This window comes from Ovis aries, chromosome 1, assembly GCF_016772045.2.
Source record: "Ovis aries strain OAR_USU_Benz2616 breed Rambouillet chromosome 1, ARS-UI_Ramb_v3.0, whole genome shotgun sequence".
Classification (NCBI taxonomy): domain Eukaryota; kingdom Metazoa; phylum Chordata; class Mammalia; order Artiodactyla; family Bovidae; genus Ovis; species Ovis aries.
In genome coordinates, this window is record NC_056054.1 from 122,025,902 (window position 1) to 122,039,868 (window position 13,967).

A 13,967-nucleotide genomic window follows, 5' to 3' on the forward strand; every position below is an offset into this window, starting at 1 on the left:
GGACACTTCAGGGTACAGGACTTGATTGTCTCAAGCTCAGATGCTTGCCCAGTGCTTCCCTGACTCGTGTCTCTGCGAAGCAGCTTCCAGGGCACAGCTGGGACTAGCTTTTTGGCCTACAGTCTCCCTCTCATTCTCCACCTTCCTGAGCCCACCTCGTGCAAAGAAAACAAAAAACAGTGCTTCTAGAAGCTCAATCCTGTTCAAAGTGGACCACGAATAGGGTGACAAGTGTGAGAAAGAGGCCCCCAGAGGCAGCGCTCCAGAACTGTGGAGTCACCCCCAGGCCTGGCTTCTTTGGCTTCTGCGGTTCACTTCAGATGGCAGACTCCTATCCCTTTGCGTTTATTCTCGAGGGTGTGCTGTCAGCCTCCCAGATCTGGCCCCTGACTCCTCATCACACCCCCTAAGCTCAGAGGTCCAGGTGTCTGCAGGCGCTGCGCCCTCTGCCAGAACCACCACATCAGGCGACTAGCTCCATATGCCGCGGGTCTCAGCGCCCCCCACCCCCTCCCACCCACATCCTCTGCCCTTTCCCTTCACGGCAGCACCCACAGTTCTCTGCCTTCCCAACTATCAGCCCCCCAGGACTGTCTTTTTCACTGCTCCGTCCCCAGCACGCTGCAAGTCACCATCCACTGAAGGGGGTGGGCCACTCAAATATCTCCCTCACCCACCACCCACCTGAACAAGAGGACCCCCCACCCCCAGCCCGGGGACAACCTGCACACGAGCCCTGCTGCAACAGGCAAGGGTTGCCCTCAGCGCTCAGAGTCCAGCTATGAATCAGCGCCTGGGGGGCGGGGGGACGGCGGCGGGGAAGGGACAGTGGCTTCATTCCGGAGCTTCCCAGGAGGGGAACTGGCACGCGCACAGCTGTCCTACTTAGCCAGCCTCCTTCCGAACACTCTCTAAACTGTGCCACGAGATTCCACACACCCGATGACCTGGACTGCCCAACAGCGTCCATCCATCTTCCTGGGGACCAGCAAGGGCAGGAGGAGGAAGTGGCAGTGCCACACCCAGGCCCCGAGGGTGGCCGCTTAACACCTGTGTGGCGCGTAGCATACGCTCAGCCCAGACACCCAGGTGCCTTGTTTATAACCAGAGAGGACAACCTCCACGCTACCAGAGGGATAAGACGACACGGCATCAGGGTCCCCAGCTCAAGATCTGAGCGGTCACTCGAAGTTGCGGGGGTCAAGGTCAAACCTTTTGGGAGTCTTGTTTCCTTATCCAGATAACAAGGGTACTGCTCCTCTATCACCGAGCTGAAGAGGCTAAATGAGGTACACAGTGTGTGTGCAGCATGAAGCACACACGTAACAAACACACTCTAGGAAAACGCAAGCTTGCACCTCGGTCATTAGCGTCTGAGCGAAACTGCACTGAGACCCAGACGGTTTGGTAGAGAATCTGTGCTCCCTCCAGCCTTGGCTGAGCGCCTGCGCTTTCAGGAAATTCCTAATAAAACAGGAAGTAGCCCATTTTTCCAGATAATCTCTACTTTATCCCTTTTATTTCCAGTGTCCAGTTCTTAATGACCCTTTTTACTGAACTATTGCTCTTCAAAGAGACTTTCTTATAGCTTTTTATGCCTCTGGAGGAAGTGGAAGTTGGATGCCGTCAGGGCTCTTAAGAGAAAGGCACGTGAGGAATCCGATGATCCAGGGCAGCATCACTGAGGGCGGCAGCCCCAAGCGAGTTCAGAGCTGGGCGAGTCAGGCACCTGTTTGCTCATCTGCCAGTGTTTCAGCGTCACTGCGGTTAGAAGAGGCAGAGGCCCAGTTCCCGCCCTCTCCACCCCTAACAGGATCTGTCTGTATAATCAGTACAACCGGAAATCTACCTTGGTAACTGGCGCTTCTCCCAACAACCTCGGTGCAGAAGCTTTGGGTTGCGGGCAGACACCCTGTGCAGGGCCCTGCTCTGTGAAGTTCGAAAGGCTGGGCAACTTCTTCCAATGCACCAGCCGCTGGGAGGAGATAAGAGAGACTCTTTCATCTTCACCCATCCTCACTCGCCACGGAAGGTATCCCACTGCCAGGGAACCTGGGGCCTCAGCTTGCCAGGCCTGGGGCAGAGACCAAGGAAGTCAAAGTGTGAGTTGCTAATACATGTTCCACTCTTTGCGACCCCAGGGACTCTAGCCGGCCAGGCCCCTCAGTCCATGGGATTCTCCAGGCAAGAATACTGGAGTGGGTCGCCATTTCCTTCTCCAGGGGATCCTTCCTGACCCAGGGCTTGAACCTGGTCTCCTGTGTTGCAAGTGAATTTTTTGCCGTCTGAGTCACCAGGGACGTACATGCAACTTGGTGAAGGAGAATTCTCACACTGGGGTGTAAATCCAGGCTCAGAGAAAGATTCTCTGGAACTGGCCAGACGTGAAATCTCAGTTGGTCTCCTGATCGGTTTTCTGGTGGGTTCAGAGAAGCGGTTGAGGCAAATTAGAGCACGCCTGCTGTGTTCTCGCCTGTCATTTGCCTCCCTGCCAGAGAAGTCAGAATGCTGGACGTTGACTTCATTTGCTTCTGAGAGTTCTACTAAAGCTAACCACATAGAATATACAGGACACCCAGGTAAATCTGAACGTCAAATAGACAATGCATCTTTTTTTTTTTTTGGCATAAGTGTATTACCATGTAATATTAGGGGCATACTTAATGTGAAAGCGGACTTGTCACTTAGCTGAAATTCACATTTAATTGGCCATCCTGCATTTTTATTTGCTAAGTAAATTAACTCAATCAATTTCAAGCAAAGACTGGTTGCTTCTAAGTCTCAAAGTATAACATTTCAAAAACCCAACTTCTCCTCTGCCAACACAGAGAAACTCTTTGAGCTTGTGTTTTTATTTCCAGGATATTTTTTTTTAAGGTCTATAAAGTATCAAATAAAAACAACAACGAAAAAGATGCATCTTCTAATAAGTGCCACAGAATTAAGAGTTCAGCGTGCCACGCCACAGGCAGTGGCACCAGCTAGCACTTCAGGCATCTCCAACTCAACAGCAATCAGCCTCCAGGTCATCAGAGCGGCGGGGAAAAGCGACGGGGTGCAGAATTCAGAGGTGACGACTTCCCCAAAGAGGTCTGCAGGGCTGAGGGGTGGGGAGCGGGCAGTGCTAGTGGCAGAGGAATGATAGGACGCAGTGCCACCGCCAACTGCCACACGGCACGTGCCCCTTCACCAAGAGCAGCGCCCACCGCAAGGATGAGGAGAGGAGCAGGCACTGCCCAGGGGTCAAGGAGCAGACGCACCCCACCTGCCCACACCCCGGCTTCTCCCAGGCTTGAACCTGGGCTCCTCCCAACACTGCCAGCAGTCTGGGCAGACTGGAGCTGTGTGTGAGGCCTCAGCTGGTGCACGGTGCCGTGGAGGGCCAAGAGGCCAAGGGTCTTTTAAAAAATCACACAATTTCACTCAGATCGAAAGTGACGCATATAATACAGTGGTGTTAAAATTTTATTTTGCATGGGTGTATACAGTGTGAATAACAACCATGCAATCCAAAGTAGTTTTTATAAGCTTTGCTCTTCAAACTGGGGTTAGTGTTGCTGTTGGGCAGGAAGTCCTCACTGACAAATTATACTCATGAAGTGCAAGCGAGGAGGACGTGCTGGTGCCAAAGATTACCAAGTGGCCCTAAGAAAGTCAGCCCCCAGTTCTCACAGCAAAGAGGACCAAGAGCTAAAAGTACCTCGGGAAAATCCAACAGTGCCAATAGCATCCTCAGATATAAAGATTAAACCTGTAAATTATCTATCTGTGGCGCTCAAAAGTGAGAGAATTAAACAGAAGGCTAAAGTGTGGTGTGCCTTCTCACTTCCTCTTCTTGGTGGAATACAGCTTTTCTTCAAGTGGCACCGGGACGATCCCTTCACATTCTTTCACTTCCTGGGTCAGAGGGTGTTTTACAACATTTGGTCTAATCACGTCAATGTCTCGAGACAAGTGCTCCATTATGCTTTCAACAGTTGCTGTTGGTGCATAAAAGTCCACCAAGAAGTACCTGCAATAAAACAAACATTCGTGAACGGGCTGCATTCTGAAATACAGCGATTTCACTATCTTGGTCGATGTTTTCATTTTACTTTTCCCCACATGAAGACATCAACTACCCACAAACACAAATATCCATCTTTGTCACAACAGAAACTGCCAGTGGACCAGTTAAACACAAGTGCAGCAGCATGCCAGACCTCCCTTTCCCATTCACTCTACTGAATTTTCCAAACCGTGAGTTGACACTTTCTGTGAAAACATCTACAAGTCTTCTAATTTTCCAAAGAATTTTACAAGTGACTTGATGCACCTATGAGAACCATGAGCCATATTCACAAACAAGGAGAATGATTAAGAGAGGCCTAGGACTCATCATTCGGTACCTTCAAGAACTGACAAGGAACAAAAAGAAAACAACTTGAATCTTGTGGTGAGACAAAAGAATTTAACATTTATCTACTCAGACCAGACTAACACAGATAAGGATCTCTTACAGCTCACTGGTCTTAAAAGATCAATAAAACTTTATCAGTGGTTGTCTGTACGCAGATACAAAGGAAGACACGTCTCTATTCCCTGCCCACCCTACCCCTCAGTTCTAAAAATTTAAGCCTCCCTTGTGCTGTTTAGTTTGGACCACAGTGCTGTTAAAGGGACAGTTTTCAGGGCGGTATTTCAGAATTCTTCAGTGTTCCAGCTGGCTAAGATGACCTCTGACATCACTTACTTGGTTCCGGCCACACTCTCCTCCCAGGCATATTCCTATCAGAGGTCTCTGCAGGCACTGTGCCTCTGCCGGAAATGCTCTTCGCCCAGGTCCACATGGCCCGTCCCTCACTTTCATCGCATCTCGGTCCAAGGGTCACCTTGGCAGAGAGGCCTGCTGCCCCACCCGCCGGCCTTGGTCACTCTCCCCTCCCTTTCTTGAGGCTGTGGTTCTGTTACCCCTGCTGACAGTGTGTTTACAGTCGGCCTCACTGCACTAAAACAGAATGGCCCTAGGAAGGACTTTGTCACTATACCCCCAGCACCCTGAACACAGGCTAACACTCATCAGATCCACAGAAATATCTCACCGTGATGTGTGAGCCTGAAGGGTGGAATTCTCACAGAAAGCAGGAAAGACCAAACTGAAAATGAACAAACTCAGCAAGGAAGAAAGCTATTAGACAAACTATGGCACTTTGTGTAATTCTACAAACTCAGCATTCAAAACTCCTAAGAAAACTTCCTAACTTCGCGTGTGACCATTCACAAGCTAGTGGGAAAGTCAATCAAGTAAAAATAATTAAAAGTTAAAGGACAGAAAAACATATATCATGCAAAAACACTAATCAAAAGAAAGTTCAAGTGGCTACGGTAATATCAGACCAAGGAGACCTCTGAACAACAACAAAAAATTATCAGGGGAAAAAGGAGACAATACAGAAAGACGGGTACACCAAGAAGACACAACAATCCTACATGTGCACGTGGAGATAACAGCTTCCACACAGTAAGCAAAAACTAACGGACGAAGAAAAGAGACAAACGCACAACTAGAGCTGAAAACTGCTACCATGCGTCTCAGTGACTGACAGATCGAGTCAGATACAGAAAGAGCAAGCGCACCCTCAACCAACTGGATCTGATATTTATTGAACCCTCCACCCAACAACAAGATATTACACATACTTGTTCTCAGGGCGTATAAAACATTTACTAAGGATGACCATTTTCTGGGCCATAAAATGAGTCTCAGTAAATCTAAAGGGACTTGAGTCATGCAGAAGATCTTGAGAAAAATCCCCCAAATACTTGGAAACTAAACACACATCTAAACAACCTATGGGTCAAAGAAGAAATCAAAAGGAAAATTACCAAGTACTTTGACTGAATGAAAATAAAACAACACATGAAAATTTGGTGAATGCCACTAAAGTAGTGTTAGCAATAAATTTACAGCACTACACATCTAGCCAAGAATAAAGATCGCAAATTAATGACTTCAGCTTCCACCTTGAGAAAATGGAAAAAGAAGAGCAAATTAAATACAAAGTAGGACCAAAAAAGAATATAAAAATAAAATAAAAATCAGAGCAGAAACCTCTGAAACACGAAAGAGAACACTAGTGAAACCAAACACTAGCTCACTGAGAAGATCGATAAAACTGATACAACTCCAATCAGATTGATTAGGAAAAAGAGTTAAGATACAAATCACTGATATTTGGGAATAAGAAAGGTAAAATAACTACAAAGTTTACAGATACTGAAAGGATGATAAATGAATATCATAAAAAAATTTTACAATAAACTTGATGACCTAGCTGAAATTTCTTGAAGAAATACTATCAAAACTCACTCAAGAAGAAACAGATGACCTGACCAGCCCTATATCTATCAAAGAAATTAAATTTGTAGTTTAAAATCTTCCCATAAAGATTACAGGCACAAATGGTTGGCACAAATGGTTTCACTGGTGAGCTCCACCAAATATTTAAGAAAAAAATATCAATTCGAACACAAACTTATCTGTGAAGCAGGAAAACACTTTTGAACTTGTCCTAAGAAGTCAGCATTACCCTGGAACCAAGATCAGACATAAACTTTTTTAAAAAGAAAAGAAAAACAGACCAGTGTCTCTCATAAACATAAATGAAAAAATTCTAAATAAAACTCTAGTAAATTGACTACTATAATAAATAAAAAGAACAATATATCCCAACCAAGTAGGATTTAGTTCGAGGCAAGATTGGCTTAAACATCTGAACATGAATGACATTAATCATATTAACAAGCTAAAAAGCCATGTGATCACTCCAACATATGCAAAAAGGATTTAGCAAAACCCTATATCCATTCCTGATAAAACTATCAGCATACTACAGAAAGATGGAATCTTCTATGACCTTCTATAGAGCATCTGTGGAAAACCGCACATCCAACATCATACTAACTGGTCAAAGTCTAGGTGCCTTCCCCCTAAGAAAGAGAACAAGCAAACATGTCTACTCTCAGTGCTTCCATCCAACATTTTACTGAAGTGTGAAAGAGTAAAAGCCATCTAGATCAATAAGGAAAAAGTGAAACCAACTTTTTGCAGATGTCACAATTGTGTATACAGAAAAATCTGAAGCTTATAAAAAAGATGTCAAAACTCTAGTTTAGCAAGATACAAGATCAATAAACAAAAATCAACTGTATTTCTATATTCTAGCAACAAATAACCAGACCTTGAAATTAAAAATGAAATATTTAGCAATAAATCTGACAAAAGATGTGCAAGACTTCTACACTAAAATTACAAAACACTGCTGAAAGAAGTTAAAGAAAATCTACTTAAATGGAGAGGTAAACTTCGCTCATAGGTAGTCAGTTCACTTCAGTCGCTCAGTAGTGTCCAACTCTTTGTGACCCCGTGAACTGCAGCACCCCAGGCCTCCGACTCTCCATCACCAACTCCCGGAGTTCACTCAAACTCACGTCCATCAAGTCGGTGATGCCATCCAGCCATCTCATCCTCTGTTGTCCCCTTCTCCTCCTGCCCCCAATCCCTCCCAGCATCAGAGTCTTTTCCAATGAATCAACTCTTCACATGAGGTGGCCACAGTACTGGAGTTTCAGCTTTAGCATCGGTCCTACCAAAGAACACCCAGGGCTGATCTCCTTCAGAATGGACTGGTTGGATCTCCTTGCAGTCCAAGGGACTCTCAAGAGTCTTCTCCAACACCACAGTGAAAAAGCATCAATTCTTTGGCACTCAGCTTTCTTCACAGTCCAACTCTCACATCCATACATGACCACTGGAAAAACCATAGCCTTGACTAGAAGGACCTTTGTTGGCAAAGTAATGTCTCTGCTTTTGAATATGCTATCTAGGTTGGTCATAACTTTCCAAGGAGTAAGCGTCTTTTAATGTCATGGCTGCAATCACCATCTGCAGAGATTCTGGAGCCCCAAAAAATAAAGTCTGACACTGTTTCCACTGTTTTCCCATCTATTTCCCATGAAGTGATGGGACCAGATGCCATGATCTTAGTCTTCTGAATGTTGAGCTTTAAGCCAACTTTTTCGCTCTCTTCTTTCACTTTCATCAAGAGGCTTTTTAGTTCCTCTTCACTTTCTGCCATAAGGGTGGTGTCATCTGCATATCTGAGGTGCTTGATATTTCTCCCGGCAATCTTGATTCCAGCTCGCGCTTCTTCCAGCCCAGCGTTTCTCATGATGTACTCTGCATATAGGTTAAACAAGCAGGGTGACAATATACAGCCTTGACGTACTCCTTTTTCTATTTGGAACCAGTCTGTTGTTCCATGTCCAGTTCTAACTGTTGCTTCCTGACTTGCATACAGATTTCTCAGGAGGCAGGTTAGGTGGTCTGGTATTCCCATCTCTTTCAGAATTTTCCAGTTTATTGTGATCCACACAGTCAAAGGCTTTGGCAGTCAATAAAGATGTTTTTCTGGAACTCCCTTGCTTTTTCAATGATCCAGCGAATGCTGGCAATTTTGCCTTTCTTAAAACCAGCTTGAGTATCTGGAAGTTCAGGGTTCATGTATTGCTGAAGCCTGGCTTGGAGAATTTTGAGCATTACTTTACTAGCATGTGAGATGAGTGCAATTGTGCAGTAGTTTGAGTATTCTTTGGCATTGGAATGAAAACTGACCTTTTTCAGTCCTGTGGCCACTGCTGAGTTTTCCAAATTTGCTGGCATATTGAGTGCAGCACTTTCACAGCATCATCTTTCAGGATTTGAAACAGCTCAATTGGAATTCCATCACCTCCACTAGCTTTGTTCGTAGTGATGCTTCCTAAGGCCAGTTTGACTTCACATTCCAGGATGTCTGGCTCTAGGTGAGTGATCACACCATCGTGATTATCTTGGTTGTGAAGATCTGTTTTGTACAGTTCTGTGTATCCTTGCCACCTCTTCTTAATATCTTCTGCTTCTGTTAGGTACCTCCCATTTCTGTCCTTTATCAAGCCCATCTTTGCATGAAATGTTCCCTTGGTATCTCTAATTTTCTTGAAGAGGTCTCTAGTCTTTCTCATTCTGTTATTTTCCTCTATTTCTTTGCAGTGATTGCTGAAGAAAGCTTTCTTATCTCTTCTTGCTATTCTTTGGAACTCTGCATTCAGATGCTTATATCTTTCCTTTTCTCCTTTGCTTTTTGCTTCTCTTCTTTTCACAGCTATTTTTAAGGCCTCCCCAGACAGCCATTTTGCTTTTTTGCATTTCTTTTCCATGGGGATGGTCTTGATCCCTGTCTCCTGTACAATGCATGAACCTCAGTCCATAGTTCATCAGGCACTCTATCTATCAGATCTAGGCCCTTTAAATCTATTTCTCCCTTCCACTGTATAATCATAAGGGATTTGATTTAGGTCATACCTGAATGGTTTAGTGGTTTTCCCTACTTTCTTCAATTTAAGTCTGAATTTGGCAATAAGGAGTTCATGATCTGAGCCACAGTCAGCTCCTGGTCTTGTTTTTGCTGACTGTATAGAGCTTCTCCATCTTTGGCTGCAAAGAATATGATCAATCTGATTTCGGTGTTGACTGTCTGGTGATATCCATGTGTACAGTCTTCTCTTGTATTGTTGGAAGAGGGTGTTTGCTATGACCAGTGCGTTCTTTTGGCAAAACTCTATTAGCCTTTGACCTGCTTCATTCTGTATTCCAAGGCCAAATTTGCCTGTTACTCCAGGTGTTTCTTGACTTCCTACTTTTGCATTCCAGTCCCCTATAATGAAAAGAACATCTTTTTTGGGTGTTAGTTCTAAAAGACTCAATTTATTTAGATGTCTATTCTCCCAAACTGATCTAAAGAGCCAAATATATCCCAGTCAAAATCCTAAGACATTTTTGTTAGAAATTTACAACTGATTCTTAAGTTCATTCGGAAATTCAAAAGACCAAGAACAGCCAACACAACTTTGATAAAGAATAAAGTTGAAGGACTAACATTACCTGATTTCAAGACTTACTATGAAACTATGGTAATCAAGGCAGTATAGTATCTGCATACAGATAAGACAAACAGATCAACAGAAAAGAGTTCAGAATTAGATCCATACACGTAAGTATATTGATTTGTGACAAAGGTGCCAAGGCAACTCAAAAAATAAAGGACAGTCCCTTTCAACAAAAGGTACAGGAACAATTTGATATTCACAGGCCAAAAAATGAACTCTTTGATCCATACTGGTACCATATACAAAAATTAACTCAAAACAGAACACAGATCTAAACATAAAACATAACGTTATAAAACTAGAAGAGAACCTGAGACAAAATCCTTGTGATCCTGCATTAAGCAAAGATTATTTAGACAAGACACCAAAAGCACAATTTCCATAAAAGAAAAATTTGACATTTTAGGCCTTGTCAAAATTAAAAACTGCTCTTTGAAAGAGACTCTTTAAGAGAGTAGAAAGATAAGCCATACACTGGGACTTGCAAATCTCATATTTGATAGAGGGCTTATTTCTAGAATATTAAAACCTCTCCAAGTTTAATTTAAACCTATTTCTAAAACTATTCTAAAAATGCACCAAAAATTTAAAGAAGCATTTCGCTGAAGATATACAATGGCAAAGAAGTGCATGAAAAGATGCTTAACATCATTACTCATCAGAGAAATACAAACGAGAATGGCCCAATGGACAAACCACAAAGAATGACCTATTAGAATGACCACAGCAAGTGCTGGTGAGCATACAGAGGAACTGACACTTTCATACACTGCCAGTGGGAATGCAAAAGGCTATGACTGACTTCGGAAAACAGTGTGGCATTCTCTTAAAAAATAAAACATTTATCTGCCATTATGATCAAGCCATTCCATTCCGAGATTTACATTCCTAGATAAGCCCAAAGAACAACTTGTATATCGATGTTTATAGCAGCTTAACTTTTAACAACCCCAAGCTAGAAATAACACAAATATTCATTAAGATGTAAACTGATAAGCAAACTGTGGTATATCCATAAAGTGGCATACTACTCAGCAATAAAAAGGAATAAACTATAAATAGATACCCGTGATGAATCTCATAATAATTTTGCAGAGTAAAAAAAACTACATCTTGATTGTGGAGATTTCATGGGTTTATACGTACGTGCAGTCCACTGTGTGTCATTTCTCTCTCTATAAAGCTGTTGAGTCAAGATTTGTGGAATGACTTGATGCAGAGTGGTGGGGGAGTGATTACAGCTGATGAAGATACCAAGTGTTTTTCAAGAAATGAAATATTAATAAAAACACCAATTCCTCCACTACCTGGGCAAACTTCCTGAAGCACTGCGTTGCACATTTGCTCAATGAGGAGACCCCTATTTGGGCTTACTCTGAACGTTACACACCAACCTGGCTGCACTTTCCAAGGTTTAGCTCTACTTGGTTATTTCTACTACACATAGCAGGCACTAGTACCGCAATCACCCAACTAAAGAACTGCTCGTTTGTTCAACGGCTAATTACAGATTACTTATCTTGGTAAACCTCTGAATTAGAGCCTAAAAAATAAGCACAGAAAGAGTTAGTCGCTCAGTCGTGTCCGACTCTCTGCGACCCCATAGACTGAGCCCACCAGGCTCCTCTGTCCATGGGATTCCCCAGGCAAGAATACTGGAGTGGGGGGCCATTTCTTTCTCCAGGGGATCTTCCTGACCCAGGGATCGAACCTGGATCTCTTGCATCGCAGGTGGATCCTTTACCATCTGAGCCACCAGGGAAGCCCAAAGTAAGTGTAATCCACCTTAAATTACCTTCTCCTTGTCCACCCCCAGCACATCACCCACTCCTCCAACCCCCAAATAATTATGCCACCTGGAGGCCAGGGCTGGGGACTCACTCACTCGGCGTGGCCTCCAGCATCTCTTCCCTTGTGATCCATTTGTTCTTTCATCCTGTAGTCATTAGAATGCCATGGGTGAGCTGTGACCTCACCCTCTGTCTGTCAATATCCCACCGTGCTTAATTCTACAGCGGGGAGTTTTACTTTAAATACATACGCATCCTCTCTGAGCTCCCTTTTGCTCAGGGTCCCCTAGAAGTGTCCTCTTTTTGCTTTGCTCCACTTAAAGCCCTGATGGCCTGCTAAGTGCACTGTGAACTGCCATCTCCTATACGGAGGTAATCTATGGAGGGAAATGCTTATGAGCAAGGGACTGACAGGCTCTGAGCACACAGCAACCCCCACAGCTACCACAACCAGCTCCCTAGTGTCCCAAGTTCCCTCCCTCCAGAAAAGTACACAGGGGTCTCTTGCGCTAGTGAGTTAAGCCTACCCTTCCTTATGGTCAAGTCATTCAAATACCATATCTGGGGTTTGGAAGTATTGTTTTCTTCCGTTTTCCATTCTACTAGGCATTTCTGTGGGCTTGCCTCCAAGTCTAAACAGTTTCTGAGAGAGAGTGTGTTTACAACAGCCAGCGACCAGCCCAGCCGCCACCAGTCACTTCTCATGCAGGCTTCCTGGGCAGGGCTCCCCGTCCACCGGCACTCATCAGATAATGCTGAGAAATAACCCCAGCCTTTGGATGCCACTCTGTGATAAGGGGAAAGAGGATCCCCAAGGATGGAAACCAGAGGCCAGATGGATCAGAAACCTCTCATTTCACAAACGGAAAGGAAAACGTCTCAGGTAGAACTTTCTTTTGAACAGCTCCTGAAGAAGAGGGAGGAAGGAGACGCTCCACTTGGCGTGGCAACTCAGGGAGTGCGAGGAGCGGAAGCGTGCTGGGGTCGGCTGGGGCCCATGAGCCTCTCCCCAGCAACAACCGGCGCTCCAGCCGCTTTCAACATGGTTTCCTATGCCATACCCTCCTTTGAATTTCACACCAATTAAGTCATTCGTTCAAAGTCATTCAGCTTACTAAGTGGCCACTGCCAGAATTCTAACAGCCACTGAGAGCTTTGGAACCTGAGGGTTACAGAATCAGAGGACGGAAGGGCTGGAGGGGACCACGGAGACGATGCAGTCCAACCCCTGCCGCTGCTTTCCAGAGAGCTGAGCTGCACTGGGCCACAGGGTGAGAGGCAGGCTCCAGAGCCCCAAGGCTCCCCCTCAGTCCAAACTACAGCAGCCAGCCTTTTGGAGGGTTCCCAAGGATAAAGAAAAGCCCAAGAAAAAGGCCTGGAGAGCCTAAGCTTGGCTTTGTGGGGCAGGGGGGAGGCTCTGTGACTTCCAAACCCCCCAGTCTTCACCTTTTTACCTATTCTGCCTTCCCTCTCCCGGTCACACGCGCCCAGCAATCAACTCGACAAAAGCACTGGCCAAGATGCAAATGGGCTTGTGCCCACAACCACAGCTGTGACACTCATTTCACGCTCATCACCCTGCTGATCTACGCCCGGGCCCACGTGGGCAAAGACAGCTTCCACTCCCATGCTCCTTACTACATCATGGAAATTTCCACTAAAAGGAAACACCACCATCACAGGGAAGGGGAAGCGCGGCTCACAGACAGGCAGGTCTTACTGTAGTCAACACTCCTGGGCCAGAGCTGAACCTCTGATCTCCACCATCTCCCCCTGACCCCACACCCTAGGAACCAAGGTGCCCCTCCCCACCACAAGGGAACCAAGCCAGGGTCCAGAACAATCTCTGTCTGTCTTAGCGGTCCAAGCTCATAAATCAACAGTCTAACATGGCTTCTCCACACAGGGGTGTCCTGACCAGTTCTTGGTGGCTGCCAGAACACACTCTTTTTCTCACTGATTTGTCTCAGGCAAACTTAACCTATCAGTAACCATCGATGATGGGCAAAGCTCAGCAGACTAAAAGATGAGGCACTCATGGCCTCGACCTGAGTCTACCTGGGGACAGAAGTCAAAGGACGGCTGTCTGGCGGAGACCCAGTCTTCCACAGCCCGTGCACGTATTCCTGTCCTGCCGAAGGCTGTGAAAGGAACACAGCGGTCATGGTCATGGTCCTGGCTGCTGGGGTTTCTAACCACAGGGCACCTGAGGAA

The 13,967-nt window shown here is 45.2% G+C and overlaps 1 protein-coding gene across 1 annotated transcript in view; it reads right to left on the bottom strand.

Annotated features, from left to right (window-relative positions):
- Nucleotides 1-3,447: 3,447 nt before the first annotated feature.
- MRPS6 (mitochondrial ribosomal protein S6) overlaps nucleotides 3,448-13,967 on the bottom strand; it is a 66,542-nt gene continuing 56,022 nt past the window's right edge. The window contains exon 4 of the mRNA XM_027978027.2: nucleotides 3,448-4,012. Within this exon, the coding sequence (XP_027833828.2) occupies nucleotides 3,823-4,012 (190 nt within the window). The 3' untranslated portion in view covers nucleotides 3,448-3,822. The remainder of the gene's footprint in view (nucleotides 4,013-13,967) is intronic.